The sequence below is a fragment of the Bombina bombina genome, chromosome 9 (assembly GCF_027579735.1).
Source record: "Bombina bombina isolate aBomBom1 chromosome 9, aBomBom1.pri, whole genome shotgun sequence".
Classification (NCBI taxonomy): Eukaryota; Metazoa; Chordata; class Amphibia; order Anura; family Bombinatoridae; genus Bombina; species Bombina bombina.
The window spans coordinates 78,649,977-78,666,290 of NC_069507.1; the positions used below are offsets into that span (position 1 = coordinate 78,649,977).

Sequence of the window (16,314 nt, forward strand, 5' to 3'; positions counted from 1 at the left end):
TCTCGTATGCTACAGTTAGACAGTAATTGCATGTCAAATTGTGTAAAAGGCCAAGACAGGAATAAGAGAGGATATTGATGGTTGCAATGAGAGAGAGGGGGCCACCCTGCATTGACATTTTTTTTTAATAAACAAATTTGATTGCAAAATACCTTGACATGAAAAGAGAAAATAAGAAATCTAAAACTTACGTTAGCTTGTACAATGACAAAGTAGCGTGTCTTCTCTTCATAATTCAACCTGCGACGCAAGACCACAGTTCCAGAAAGTGTCAGAGGAATATCAAATGTTTGATTGGATGTCTAGAAAAAACAATATTAGACATTACATTTTCACTCAGCTTTAAATGGTACCGTTGCAACGTTAATTTGTTCTTATATGTACACAGTGCACAAATGTTTTATGTATTCTATCTAAAAGGAAACATTTTAAAAATGTTTTTTAACATTTCAGTTTTCAGAAAAATAGAGTACTCCTTTGTAAAAAAAATTCTTGCCAGATACCATAAAACAGCTATGAATGTTACCCTAGTTGCATACTGTACTGTGTATCCATCACCTTCAGTGTGTGACTAAAATGGACCCTTTCTCGAACAGGATCAGTTATTCTATTTGTTTTATTTCACTAGAATGGACAACAGAAATAATAGACTGAATGATGAGCAAATGTAAGGACCAGCTAATAAAATATATTTACTACTTAAAATGTACGTTTGCTGAAATCGATTGTACAAGATCTATAAATTCTGAACATTTGATTGACTTGTTAACAGCAGCCTAAGACCTTTGTTTCCTAGGCGAATGCCTAAGGTGACTTAATGCTGGGCTGGTCCTCCTATCACCCAGTAACAAAAAATTCTATAGTATGTGACATGCATTTAATGCTAGTATGACTTTAATCTGATTTTACTTTAACTTTTTCAAGTAAATTTATTTTAATGTGTTTATTTGAAGTTCGTTTAACATCAAATCTGTGAGATTATTTCCACTAATTTACTCTAATGACCGATTTTTCAGTAGCAACCTTTTTTACACTTTCTTGAGCTCTCAAACACTAATCAGTAATTTGAATTTATACCCTAAATCATATACTTCTTTGGAATAAAAAAAACATATCTTTCTGAATAAGTCATGCAACACAAGGGATTTCCAATAAATGAACATAAATTAAATTATCTTTACTAAAATGTCCATAAATTGCTTACTTTCATAAGAATTACAGCCCCTTTTAAGAGGGGAAAATGGGTTATAATACTATTTTTTTTTTCCATCTGATACCAATCTCATACACAAATCAACAAATTCAAAAATATTTTTATTAAAAAACTTATGGAAATGAGCCAAAACTGTCATGTGCCCAAATACATGGAGATCCAACTTATAGAGCTTCAGGAACATATTAAATGAACTGCATACCACTGCTTTATTGAGGTCCTCAGAATGACTATAGCTACCAAAGAGATGGAAACTGGCCTTGTAAAATAACCCTTTACCGACTAAATTATATACAACTTTGGCTGATATTTTGAGATTATGGGGCATATGTATCAAGCTCAGAACGGAGCTTGATGTCCCGTGTTTCTGGCGAGCTGCTGCTCCATAACCTGTACGCCTGCTCTGAGCAGACGGACAGACATCGCTGGAAATCAATCCGATCGAGTATGATCAGGTTGATTGACACCTCCCTGCTGGCGGCCCATTTGCCGCGAGTCTGCAGGGGGTGGCGTTTCACCAGCAGCTCTTGTGAGCTGCTTGTGCAATGCTGAATACGGCAAGCGTATTGCTCGCCCTATTCAGTGAGGTCTGTCGGACCTGATCCTCACTGTCGGATCAGGTCCGACAGAGCTTGATAACTAGAGGCAGATCTTTCAAGTAATCCACCAGGACTTCATAATTTCATCATTATGCATCTTTTGTGTTATCTATACAGAATGACAAAGAGCCTGACAGGCTGTCTCCAGCCTTGTTGACCCATTTAAATTGTAAAGTGTTTTTTTTTTTTAGAAAGAAATATCATCTTTATGGTGAAATGCAGAAATAAATAGTAATTCCTGGACCTGCAGTAGTTACATTTTAAGTAGTGAGGTACAACCAGATCAAGAGATATAATCAGATAACCTCCATTTAGAAATAGATGGTCTATCTAGAAAGGAGTGTGGTATAAACAGTAACTTAAAAGAAGATAAATTTCTGAACAGTACAAAAGATGAGTGTGGTGAAATGTTAATAACTCAGTTTATACTGATACTCAGGGGATGATGAATAATATAGCATATAAATATAGAGGTAAGCCCTTTGCTTTTAGAGTATAACAAACATAGCATTACATAATATAAGCATAAGGAATTTATATTAGCTAGGGATTGATATGAACTGTCTAGAATCGGGACCATATGTGTTAATGAGGTAAGCTATATTTCAAGTGCTCATGTAGACGGTAAAAAGATTATAACTTTGGTCCTCAGTATGACCTACAACTTCGGCTGCCAGCTACATGACACAGTGTGAGCTATTAGAAGAAGAACAACAAATGGTCTCAATAAAATAAGAACAACACGTATATGTATATCCAGATAGATCTTGGCCCCCTAGTAATAAGCCCTACTGTGTGTTTAGGGCAATATGTAATTACTGCTAATTGTTGGTGATTATGAGTAGGAGTACCTCTACAATGATAAGCTTATAGTTTTAAGTAGTAAGCATTATAAAAAACAACTGCAAGAGATTCTTATCCATGCAAAACAGCAGTAAGTTAAGTACAGGGTAAATATAACATGGTTCAAAGTTAACTGCACATTTGAAAACAAAACCTCATATCAACAGGTTATCATTCAGTTATATTGCTTTGTCCCGAAGTATAGAGCAGCAATATGCAGGAAAAGTATGGCTTTTGTTAAAGGGACAGTCAAGTCCAAAAAAAAATTTGATGATTCAAATAGGGCATGTAATTTTAAACAACTTTCCAATTTACTTTTATTACCAATTTTGCTTTGTTCTCTTGGTATTCTTAGTTGAAAGCTAAACCTAGGAGGCTTATATGCTAATTTCTTAGACCTTGAAGGCCGCTTTTGCATTTGACAGTTTTTCACCTCTAGAAGGTGCTAGTTCATGTTTCATATAGATAACATTGCACGTGAATTTACCAAGGAGTAAACACTGATTGGCTAAAATGCAAGTCTGTCAAAAGAACTAAAATAAGGGGGCAGTCTGCAGAGGCTTAGATACATGGTAATCACAGAGGTAAAACGTGTATTATTATAACTGTGTTGTTTATGCAAAATTGGGGAATGGGTAATAAAGGGATTATCTATCTTTTAAAACAACAATAATTCTGGTGTTGACTGCCCCTTTAATATTAACCTTTTCCAGTTCTATAGACTGCAGTCTTAAAAGAAGTAGAAGCAAAACCATGTTGAAGCGGTCCTTGAGGAGGTAAAATGCCAATGTAAAGATCTCTTACCGAAGGAACATTAATCAATACATAAAGTATATGAAGATCAGTGCCCTTTAAAAAGGTTGAGATTCTTCCATTCACAGGTATCATTCTGCAGTTGGTACAGCATCTTATTTGATGTTAAACATAAGTTTGAGAGAGTGATAATTTCACAACGTGGGAAATTGGTGACTCTTTAGGATAATGGATCATCTTGTGTGACACTGTGATTAAATTGTGGTAGCTTGGAGGGTGGGAATCCCTCTATGATAGTATCAGTGGTGGGGAATTGTAATATTGAATAGACAGTGTTGGTTGAAACTTCTATAAAATTGTTTCACCTAGATTTAGAGTTTGGCGTTAGCCGTCAAAAGCAGCGTTAAGGGGTCCTAACGCTGCTTTTTACCGCCCGCTGGTATTTAGAGTCAGGCAGGAAAGGGTCTACCGCTCACTTTCTTTCCGCGACTCCAGCCTACCGCAGACCCCCTTACGTCAATTGCATATCCTATCTTTTCAATGGGATTTGCCTAATGCTAGAATTTGGAGTCTTGGAAGAAGTGAGCGGTAGAGCCTCTACCGACAGGACTCCTACCGTCAAAAAAAGTCAGTAGTTAAGAGCTTTATGGGCTAACGCGGGAACATAAAGCTCTTAACTACTGTGCTATAAAGTACACTAACACCCATAAACTACCTATGAACCCCTAAACCGAGGCCCCCCCCCCACATCGCAAACTCTATAATAATTTTTTTTAACCCCTAATCTTCCGACCGGACATCGCCGCCACCTACATTATAGCTATGAACCCCTAATCTGCTGCCCCTAACATCGCTGACACCTATATTATATTTATTAACCCTTAATCTGCCCCCCAACGTTGCCGCCACCTACCTACACTTATTAACCCCTAATCTGCCGACCGGACCTCGCCGCCACTATAATAAATGTATTAACCCCTAAACCGCCTCACTCCCACCTCGCAAAAACTATAATAAATTGTATTAACCCCTAATCTACCCTCCCTAACATCGCCGCCACCTACCTACAAATATTAATTCCTAATCTCCCGCCAGCAACGTTGCCGCTACTATAATAAATTTATTAACCCCTAAAATTAAGTCTAACCCTAACCCTAACACCACCCTAACTTAAATATCATTTAAATTAATCTAAATAAATGTACTATCATTAAAAAACTTTTAACTCTTTCCTATTTAAAACTAAATACTTACCTATAAAATAAACACTAATATAGCTACAATATAACTATTAGTTACATTGTAGCTATTTAGCTACCACATAGCTTCAAACAACACCACATGTCAGTTTTTAACAAACATCTCTCATTCAAATATGCTTTATATGTTCATCCAATCGTATATACCTATAACTGTTAGGAGCAGCTGCAGTTATTGTTTTATATTTAGCACCATTCATCTCATTATAACCTGTGATAGATACCTTTTATAATTTAGAAACACCCTAGCAACATTTTAACACATTTTGTTAACTACGGTCAGCTCACAGGTTAAGATTTCTCAATCAGTGTTGATAAGATCCACAGAGATTTCTTTGTTACGATTGGTCTACTTTTGAAACTATGACAACTTCCTGTTTTAAACTCACCTGTATTTAAGGTTTCAATGTGTTTAAATTGTATCCATTGTTTTTATGCCTGAGGAAAAGACCAGACATTGGTCTAGAAACGCGTAGCAATTCTTATATGGATTAAAGATTTTAATTCTATCATATGGAAGTTGTCTTACATTTTTATTGATCTAACCTGAAAAGGGTTTTGATTTTAAAAATCCACTGCAGTTTGCAATACTTGGTCTATACAGACGTTTGGTTTACTGCAATAAAGGATCACTGAGATCCACCTGTCTGCTGTTCAGCTGAGGCCACCCAGTGTGCTAACCACTGAGAGTGTTAGTCTGCCTGATAGCACAGGTCACAGAACGGTGCAAAGCCATTTGGTAAGCCTTTTTGAATATTCTGCCTTCTGATTTTACAACAACAGTATCACGCTATGTGGCGCCCTCTTTTTCACTTATAATTTTCAGAAACCTTCACTCCGAGGACCAGAGGAGCTTTGCCACCTGCACCTTTTATTCCAATTGTTTTGAACTCACTCCCCGATCCCACGGGAACCATATGGTTTGTGCACTAATTTGATTGTTTGGTTCACTAAGCGCACCCCGCTCTGGGTTCCCTTAGGGGTTCCTTGTTTGAGATTAACTATTTAATAGCTACCTAGTTAAAATAATTACAAAATTACCTGTAAAATAAATCCTAACCTAAGTTACAAATACACCTAACACTACACTATCAATAAATTTATTAAATAAATTACCTACAATTAGCTAAACTAAAATACAATTAAATAAACTAATCTATAATACAAAAAACAAACACTAAATTACAGAAAATAAAAAAAATGACAAGAAGTTTAAACTAATTACACCTAATCTATGCCCCCTAATAAAATAAAAAGCCCCCCAAAATAATAAAATGCCCTACCCTATTCTAAATTAAAAAGTAATCAGCTCTTTTACCAGCCCTTAAAAGGGCCTTTTGCGGGGCATTGCCCCAAAGTAATCAGCTCTTTTACCTGTAAATAAAAATACAATACCGCCCCAACATTAAAACCCACCATCCACATACCCCTACTCTAACCCACCCAAACCCCCTTAAATAAACCTAACACTAACCCCCTGAAGACCTCCCTACCTTGAGTCGTCTTCACTCAGCCGAGCTGAATTCTTCATCCAAGCGGAGCAAGAAGATGTCCTCCATCTGGTAGAAGTCTTCATCCAAGTGGAGCAAGAAGATGTCCTCCATCCGGTAGAAGTCTTCATCCAATCGGGTCAAGAAGAGGTCCTCCATCCGCTAGAAGTCTTCATCCAAGCGGGGTCTTCTATCTTCATCCATCCAGAGCGGAGCCATCTTCCAGCCAGCCGACGAGGACCCATCCTCTTCAACCAACGGACTAACGACGAATGACGGTTCCTTTAAGGGATGTCATCCAAGATGGCGTCCCTCAAATTCCGATTGGCTGATAGGATTCTATAAGTCAATCGGAATTAAGGTAAGAAAAATCTGATTGGCTGATCCAATCAGCCAATCAGATTGACCTTGCATTCTATTAGCTATTCCGATCAGCCAATAGAATGCAAGGTCAATCCGATTGGCTGATTGGATCAGCCAATCGGATTGAACTTCAATCTGATTGGCTGATTGAATCAGCCAATCAGATTTTTCTTGCCTTAATTCCGATTGGCTGATACAATCCTATCAGCCAATCGGAATTTGAGGGACGCCATCTTGGATGACATCCCTTAAAGGAACCGTCATTCGGAACAGCTAATAGAATGCGAGGTCAATCTGATTGGCTGATTGGATCAGCCAATCAGATTGAATTTCAATCTGATTGGCTGATTGAATCAGCCAATCAGATTTTTCTTACCTTAATTCCGATTGACTTATAGAATCCTATCAGCCAATCGGAATTTGAGGGACGCCATCTTGGATGACGTCCCTTAAAGGAATCGTCATTCGTCGTTAGTCCGTTGGTTGAAGAGGATGGCTCCGCGTCGGCTGGCTGGAAGATGGCGCTGCTCCGCTCCGGATGGATGAAGATAGAAGACCCCGCTTGGATGAAGATTTCTACCAGACGGAGGACCTCTTCTTGCCCTGCTTGGATGAAGACTTCTACCGGATGAAGGACATCTTCTTGCTCCGCTTGGATGAAGACTTCTACCGGATGGAGGACATCTTCTTACTCCGCTTGAATGAAGTATTCAGCTCGGCTGAGTTAAGAGGACTCAAGGTAGGGAGATCTTCAGGGGGTTAGTGTTAGGTTTATTTAAGGGGGGTTTGGGTGGGTTAGAGTAGGGGTATGTGGGTGGTGGGTTTTAATGTTGGGGTTGGTTTTGTATTTTTATTTATAGGTAAAAGAGCTGATTAATTTGGGGCAATGCCCCGCAAAAGGCCCTTTTAAGGGCTGGTAAAAGAGCTGATTTTAATTTTAATAGGGTAGGGCATTTTATTATTTTGGGGGGCTTTTTATTTTATTAGGGGGCTTAGATTAGGTGTAATTAGGTTAAACTTCTTGGGAAAAAAAAATATTTTCTGTAATTTAGTGTGTTTTTTTGTATTATAGATTAGTTTATTTAATTGTATTTTAGTTTAGCTAATTGTAGGTAATTTATTTAATTAATTTATTGATAGTGTAGGGTTAGGTGTATTTGTAACTTAGGTTAGGATTTAATTTACAGGTAATTTTGTAATTATTTTAACTAGGTAGCTATTAAATACTTAATAACTATTTAATAGCTATTGTACCTAGTTAAAATAAATACAAAGTTGCCTGTAAAATAAATATAAATCCTAAAATAGCTATAATGTAACTAATAGTTATATTGTAGCTATATTAGGGTTTATTTTATAGGTAAGTATTTAGTTTTAAATAGGAAAAATATATTTAATGATAATACATTTATTTACATTAATTTAAATGATATTTAAGTTAGGGGGTGTTAGGGTTAGGGTTAGACTTAGGTTTAGGGGTTAATAAATTTATTATAGTAGCGGTGACGTTGCGGGCGGGAGATTAGGGGTTAATATTTGTAGGTAGGTGGCGGCGATGTTAGGGAGGGCAGATTAGGGGTTAATACTATTTATTATAGTGTTTGCGAGGTGGGAGTGCGGCAGTTTAGGGGTTAACACATTTATTATAGTGGCAGTGACGTCCGGTCGGCAGATTAGGGGTTAATAAGTGTAGGTAGGTGGCAGCAACGTTGGGGGGGGCAGATTAGGGGTTAATAAATATAATGTAAGTGTCGGCGATGTTAGGGACAGCAGATTAGGGGTTCATAGCTATAATGTAGGTTGTGGTGGTGTCCTGAGCGGCAGATTAGGGGTTAATAATATAATGCAGGTGTCAGCGATAGCGGGGGTGGCAGATTAGGGGTTAATAAGTGTAAGATTAAGGGTGTTTAGACTCGGGGTTCATGTTAGGGTGTTAGGCGCAAACATAAAATTAATTTCCCCATAGGAAACAATGGGGCTGCGTTAGGAGCTGAACGCTGTTTCTTTTTTCAGCCAGCTCAGCCCCATTGTTTCCTATGGGGACATCGTGCACAAGCACGTTTTTCCAGCTTACCGCTACCGTAGGCAACGCTGGTATTGAGGGTTGAAGTGGAGCTAAATTATGCTCTACGCTCCCTTTTCTGAGGCTAACGCAGCCATTCAGACAACTCTAAATACCAGCGGTGTCTTAAGGGTGCGCTGGAAAAAAAAGCAGCGTTAGCACCGCGGGTCTTTACCGACAAAACTCTAAATCTAGGCGTTTGCTTGGAAAGACTTTTGTGCTGACCCCCTGGATATATTGCTATGCGGATCCAAATTAGCAGGCTGATCAGGTAGAGATTAATTAACTGAGATCCACTCATCATCATGGAGCTGTTTAAAAAGCTGTCAGGTAGCGTTCTCGCTAGTAATGCTTGCACAAATATGTGCAATTTGAAATAGTTTTCATCTATGTGCTGTATCATTGCTCGTATGCACCATGTCTCAAAGGGAAAAAAAACTGTAAGAGTTTAATCCACTGTAGGTTATGCAGGTGATTTTAATGTCCAAACTTCCAATTAGGACAAAATGTGGTAAATCAAATACCCAGAAGATTTGTTGTAATCTGATACACTGAGTCAGGTGAAAAATAAAGAACAGTTTTTTTCCCTCTGGTTAGACAATTATGCCAAACTGAAAAAGAAGAAAGCAGTATGGTTCGGTGGGATGAGACTAGCGTCTACATTATTTCCTGCTTCAACATTTTGAGGAAGAAATGCATAATCTTTTCTGAGTATTTTTCAATCAATATGATGAGTTGACCAAGCAGCATAAAAGTCACAAACTACATCTTTACTGTCAGCATTTGCCACCAGATAACACAGCCAGAGTGCTCTCAATAATGTTTTTTGAATATATATTGATAAACATCATTAGCTTATTTCAATATGGACCAACCTTAAAATAATGTATAACTATGCTGCCATTTTTTTTTCTATAACATATTAAGGGCCAGATTACACGTGGAGTGCTAAATATCAATTTCATAAAAGCAATATTTGTGCTCCCTTGTGTAATACCAGTGCACACTAATGTACAGTGGTATCACAAGTTCACAGTTGACGTTCATGAGAGCGTGCTTCCATAGGCTCCAATGGGAGCTTCATTCTGATGCCGTCAGAGACGGCATCAGAACTTCAGTGAAGGGATTAAGAAGCACAGTGATGGCAGTAATTTTAAGTATATGATTATCTAAATATATATGTATGTTAATATGTGTATATATACCCACATTAAGACATAAATATATGTATAAGCATATACAAAAGAGGAAAGTTCACTGATCTTTTTAGTGGGTAGTATCCACAACATTAAATGCAATAGATGGGAAATATCTCATATATTAAACGTCACTAATTCCCAGAAACAACAAAATCGGTCAAAAAGTTTACATGAGAGACCTGAGTCACTATACACGCCAGTAGTGGAAAAGCTGGATATGCTATGCAGATGGACGTTTTGACTTGTGAACCCCAGTGGTATATCCAAGCGGTAGTAAAAGCAATCCCTGCTCAAACGGTCACACAGACCCCCACTCACCGCTGCCGACCCGGGCTCTGTCCTCATCCTCCAAAAGCCTTGAAAGTGCTTCGTAACTCCGCTTCTCACAAACAGTACTCTGGCGTTCCACCGTGACTCCGCCTAATCCAATCGGCTGTTCAGCAATTCAAGGCCGTAGGCAATCAGCTGTAACCGGGAGCCAAGTGCAAAAGTCTGTCCCCTGCCGCCCGGTGTAGAATATAATCAAAGGAAATGCAGTAGCATTTTAAACCATCTCCTGCTACTGCATTTCCTTTGATTATATAAGCATATACATATATTATTTACAGGCAACACACAGTTCCTATAGACTGCAACATAAAGGCACTTTTTTCTAACACCCCACTCCCACCAACTTTACCCCAAAATACTACCTAGTGCAGTAATTTTATAAAAAAATAAAGATGCTGCTATCTTAATTTTTTCTAATAAAATACGCTAGACTGTATTTTGGGGCCATTTGTAGACCATTTATAATATTAACCAGAGATCAGATCTATGGTTAATTTTTAGGGGCCAATTTATTACAGTGAGGACGGACAAGATACCATGTAGCGTATGATATCCACTGCACATCGATAAATGCTGTCGGCATTTATCATTGCACAAGCAGTTCTTGTGAACTGCTTGTGCAATGCCGCCCCCTGCTAATTCGCAGCCAATCGGCCGCTAGCAGGGGGTGTCAATAAGCCCAATTGTATACGATCGGGCGGATTGATGTCCGCAGCCTCAGAGCAGGCAGACCAGTTATGGAGCAGCGTTTTCGGGGGCACATGATAATTTATCCCTTCACTAGTAATCTAGCCCTAAATATGTCTACAAGCGGTAGAGTAGGTGAGAGTATTTAGGCAGGCCTTGGGTATTCCTCAGTTGGCTTTAAGTGATTCTGCAAACTGTAGGTCAGTCAGGTACTCAGTGAACAAGCAGTTCAGAACAATGTTATAAGAGCATTTTCAGCTCAATACGTGTGCGTTTATGAACCATTGAGGGGACAGAAAAGTCATTTTCTATGTATACAAAATATCTGCAAATATCTTTTATGTTTATCTTTTAATTTTACTATTTTGAGATGATTATACATGTGCAGCATGTTTATATTTAGAATGTGTGTATTGCAAATGCGTTACATTGAAATAAATACAAAAATAAAAATATAAAAAAATAAACAAAAGATCTCATCGCAATAACATCTTGACATCTCTGCTATACATGTTCAATATTAAGTATACAGCTGAAAAGTCACTAATACATTATATATTCTACTTTATTAAAATTACTCAGTATTCTATTTTCCAAAGCTATAGTAAATTTTCCATAAATTAAATGCAAACCTAATGCTGTGTGTCACTTTAGCAACAGTGTTCTTTGATTCCTACCTGTCACATTCTGTACCACAAGAATGCCTTCCAGCAGCTAATATAAAGCATTGAAGTTACAAAAAAATAGGTACATTGTGTAGTTCTTGTTCTCTTTTTAAATAATTTGCTGTCTGAAAACCTTTACAGTTTCACAATGCATCATATAAAAGGAAGTGAACGAAGAATGATAGCTGTCCGTACAAGAATTTCAAAATGCTTACTAAAAAAAAACACACACACATTTGTAGATATTTTATTGTGCCAACTTAAAAAAAATAAAATCAACTTTTTAAATCATCATATAAAAAAATAACATCGAGTGACATGTGTTGATCACTTATAACAATCTGACATTTTTTTAATTATTTTTTTATTGATGATTAAATAAAGCAATTGGTTTATTTCCTAAAATGTAAAGTTGGAGGAAATTTAAAGAAATATTTAGGGAAAAAAGGATAAGATACAGTGCCCAGTGACCTAAGGGTCTCTGGTCTGGCAACACTAGTCTCATCAGTACTCAAATTATTTTAGCAACCACTATGAAGAATCTTGCAGAGAAAGGGTTTGGAATCCTGTAAAAAGCAACTTAGCTTTTCTAAGGAATGGAAAAATACAATTTCCAAAGATAAATTACAGGGAAAGCAAGGAAATTAAATAATGAAAGTACATTGGAAATATTTTTTTACTATATATAACTCAACTTCTTATAGAGATGACTATTGAATTCAATGTTCTTTAACTGTGTTGCAGTTGTATCAAATAATTCTTTAGACTAAGGTTGTTTCTACAAACAAAATGGTATGTGTTATACAAAAGGAACCTTTACTATGGCAACATTATAAAGGAACATTTTATTTCATGGAAAATAAAGGTTTAACAAGTTCATATCTTGAGATTAGGGGAATGGAATGTGTTCTTTATATTATGGACAATGGAGACCTGGCATTTGGTCATCATGCAGTACGATAATCTGGGATATTTTATATAGAAAGCAAAGATGTACAGAGATATGTTGAAAATAATATAGATAAAATAAAATCATACATTCAAGGAAACAAAAATGTCTGATGTTATGAAATTGTGTTCTTTGTGAGAAAAAATGCTACGTCTCATTTGGACTTTGTCATCTAGATCAATATATGTCAACTATAACAAGGTCTGTAGAATGACTTTGTTCAAATACGTGACATATTGAGTTTTAATGGTACGTTGAAATATTTTTTTCTTGGTGTATAACAGAGTATCTGTTGTATATTTTTTTATGTATATTCCTGTTGTGATTAAAACTTTACTTTTCTAAGTTTCCGTCTACCAATAGAGTATTTGGTGTTGTCTTTCGCAGCCAGTGAGCAATCAGTCTCCAGGGATCTGTTGTGCAATGTGAACATACATACATTAATTTCATGAATACAATGTAATTAATGTATATGTTTTTTTTTTGCTTTTTTGATTCAATTATGTAAAGGTCTCTGGGTTTGTGAAATTCTTCAAAGAAAATAAATACAAAAACCAAAACTTCGCCAGTACTATCAAACCCCTGGTGAGATTCTCTACAGACAGTTTGTACATTGAGAACAGTGGGCTCAGTCTGTTGGCCTTTTTTTTCTTCTGTGGGTTTTCAGGAAAAAAAAAATCACTTTGGTTTTAAGATAATGACAAGCTTGGGTTTACATTAGCTTCTCTGAGCCAAAAAAACCTTTCCAGATCACCAAAAAAAAAATAAAATAAAAAAATTTTGTCATGGAAAATAATTTTTCTCTCCAATCAAAACAAATTTTCTTTATACTTTCCCAAAGGTTTTCAGGACCATTTTTCCTCTTTAAAATTTGAGCAACTAAAGGCACTTAAGTGATTAACAGACCTTGTGACATATTTGGGAGTATTCCAATGCAATTTGGGATAATTTTATTGTATTACTCACGTGCCATAAACCCAGAGATGGGCACAGATGCCATTTTACAGATATAGTTGTATGTGTATGGCGTAGATTCATTAAATCTCAATTTATCGCTAATGTATAGTCCATTGACTGAGGGCAGGACAGAAAATAACATATGTATTTGTATTTAATGTGTGATAACCCATACAGCTAATACAATCTGCAGGAAAAGTGAGAGAACAAAAACATGGCCACCAAATCTAGAAATGATGTATTTATATAGTACTTATTGGCTTCAAATGAGATATGATAAAGTTATTTAAGAGAGTTTTTACGTAGACTGTAAAGCACTGCAAATCTTACTAACATAACCGTTTTAAATAGAGGTGTGCATAGTTTTGTTACATATGCAAATTAATTTGAAAAACAGATATTAATTTTGTTTTCACAAAACCAAAATCCGAATGAATGCACCAACAAAATTTAAAGAAAACCAAAATTCTCCAGTTATCATTTGTTGTCTTTAAATTACCTTTAATGCAATAAATACTTACCACTAGTGCACCGGAGAGACGCACTAATCCCAACGCTTCTTCTCAGAGCCCTGAGGTGTGCTAAAAGGACGCTTAGTGGGGTGGATCCCGGTGCCTGTGTTAAAGGAGAAGGTCCTTTAATGAAGGCCCTGTGATCCAGCGCACTAAGCCGCCTATTGACACCAAGATGATTTTAGCCAGCCATTTGCCTTTGATAATGGTGATGACTAGCATGAACAGTAAATGTTAGCTGATGACTTTTCTGTTTTCTAATTTAGCAACAAGTATCTGAACCAAGGGTGTCCAACAATTTAAAAAGGGGGCCTCATTTAAATATTTTTTAATTACAAGCCTAGTAAACACATTTTCTTAATCCCATCAAAACAAAAATACATATTACTATATAAATAAAAGTCATATAGTCAATACTTTACGCGTTTTATTGAATTTAGGACACTGACTCCTCTTAGATAGAACAATAATAGATAGAAGGAGTAGGCTCTTCCCCAATTTCAGTTGCATGGATGAAACACATGTGGTTGTCCAATGATTTGTGAATGGGGAGAAAGAGAGGAATAATGTGTAAGGCACAATAACCTGGCACAATCATATTAGAGTTTGCTGTGAAATGCAGTTCTAAATAAATTTCTGAAATTATCATAGTCCAGGATAAAACATGTCATCTAAGGAAATTGTGGATCACATAAATACCATATACTGGGGAACCATATTGTAGCTTCTGGGTCTTGTGTTAAAGGGATATGAAACCCATACATTTTCTTTTGTGATTCAGAGAGAACATACAATGTTTATTAAAAAAAGTTTCCAATTGGTTTCTATTATTAGATTTGCTTTGTTATCATGTTATTATTTGTTGAAGAGATACCTAGCTAGGTGTCTGCGGCACTACATAGTGCTGCCATCTAGTACTCTTGCAAATAGATAACATTTTTGCTAAACTGTTGCCATATAGCGCTCTAAAAGTGTGCACACTGCTGAGCTTAAGTCCAGGCTATTCAATAAAAGATACCAAGAGAACAAAGAAAATGAAATAATAGAAGTAAACTGAAATGTTGTTTAAATTTGCTTGCTCTATCTGAATCATAAAAGAAAACGTTTGGGTTTCATATCCCTTTAATATCCCTGATCTAAATATATTAGTGGCCTAAAATGTTATGTATGCTTTTACATGTTACAAACACAGCTTTACTACAGAGATACTTACAGTGTCATTTGGGTTGTATTGAATGACGTATTCAATCTGACCATTGGGACCATCATCTATGTCTGTGGCGCCATTATCCCCAGAAAATCCTGTAAAGATTGTTGTTCCAACTGGAGTCAGCTGTAAATGGCAAATGGTATACAAGTATCAGTAGCTGTATATTAATTAAATTAATATTTATGATATCTAAAAAATTAACCAACCTACAAAGATTAATAAGTCATTATGGGCTAGATTACAAGTAGAGCACTATTAATCACTTCAGCTCGCGTGCTAACTACATTCGACTTCGGCTTTTTGTGTACGTTGGATACTCTGCGGATTGGAAGTTGAAAGTAAAATGTTTTCTCTCACGCTAGGCAAGAGTTACAATATTGCGACAGCCTTAACATATTCCCCCATAGAAGTCAATAAAGCGTGAAAAGTGGAAAAAAAATAACACCCTACTCTTGCGCAAACCCAACATAAATAATATGAATATTTCACATTCCAATGTTCTATTTATTCATAAATACATATTTTATATATATATATATATATATATATATATATATATATATATATATATACACAGTATATATATATGTGTGTGATGGTATTTTGGCAAAATATATATCCATACCTATATATTTATTTATATATATATATATATATATATATATATATAGAGAGAGAGAGAGAGAGAGAGAGAGAGAGAGAGAGAGAGAGACTAGCAAGAAATAAGCACTATCTGGTTTTCTAAAACAAATAGTATATTTAACTAGCGTGACGTTTCAAGATATTCACCCCTTCCTCAGACAAGACTTGTCTGAGGAAGGTGTGAATACTTCAAAACGTCACGCTAGTTAAATATACTATTTGTTTTACAAAACCAGATAGTGCTTATTTCTTGCTAGTGTATTATTCCAATTTTTGCACCCTGGTTGCCTACCTGACCAGTTTGGTGAGAGTGATTATTAACCTAAAGATATATATATATATATATATATATATATATATATATATAAACAGCAAAACAGAACTGCACTCACTGGATTATCTTAAATAGAATTTTTTTATATTAGATTTATGTTATATTACGGTGATGTTTCGAGGTACAGAGACTTCTTCCTCAGATATTCCTTATGCGAAGTAAATTGAAATGTAAAATATTTAGAGTAAACACACAGTTAAACACTATATTAAATATGAATATTACATAAATATGCTTTTACATGTTT

The 16,314-nt window shown here is 36.1% G+C and overlaps 1 protein-coding gene across 1 annotated transcript in view; it reads right to left on the reverse strand.

Annotated features, from left to right (window-relative positions):
• Window positions 1-16,314, reverse strand: part of PCDH15 (protocadherin related 15) — a 1,588,775-nt gene that overhangs the window by 1,413,327 nt on the left and 159,134 nt on the right. The window contains exons 4-5 of the mRNA XM_053692906.1: window positions 15,095-15,214; window positions 192-302 (exon numbers count right to left, since the gene is read on the reverse strand). Coding sequence (XP_053548881.1) covers window positions 192-302; window positions 15,095-15,214 — 231 coding nt within the window. The remainder of the gene's footprint in view (window positions 1-191; window positions 303-15,094; window positions 15,215-16,314) is intronic.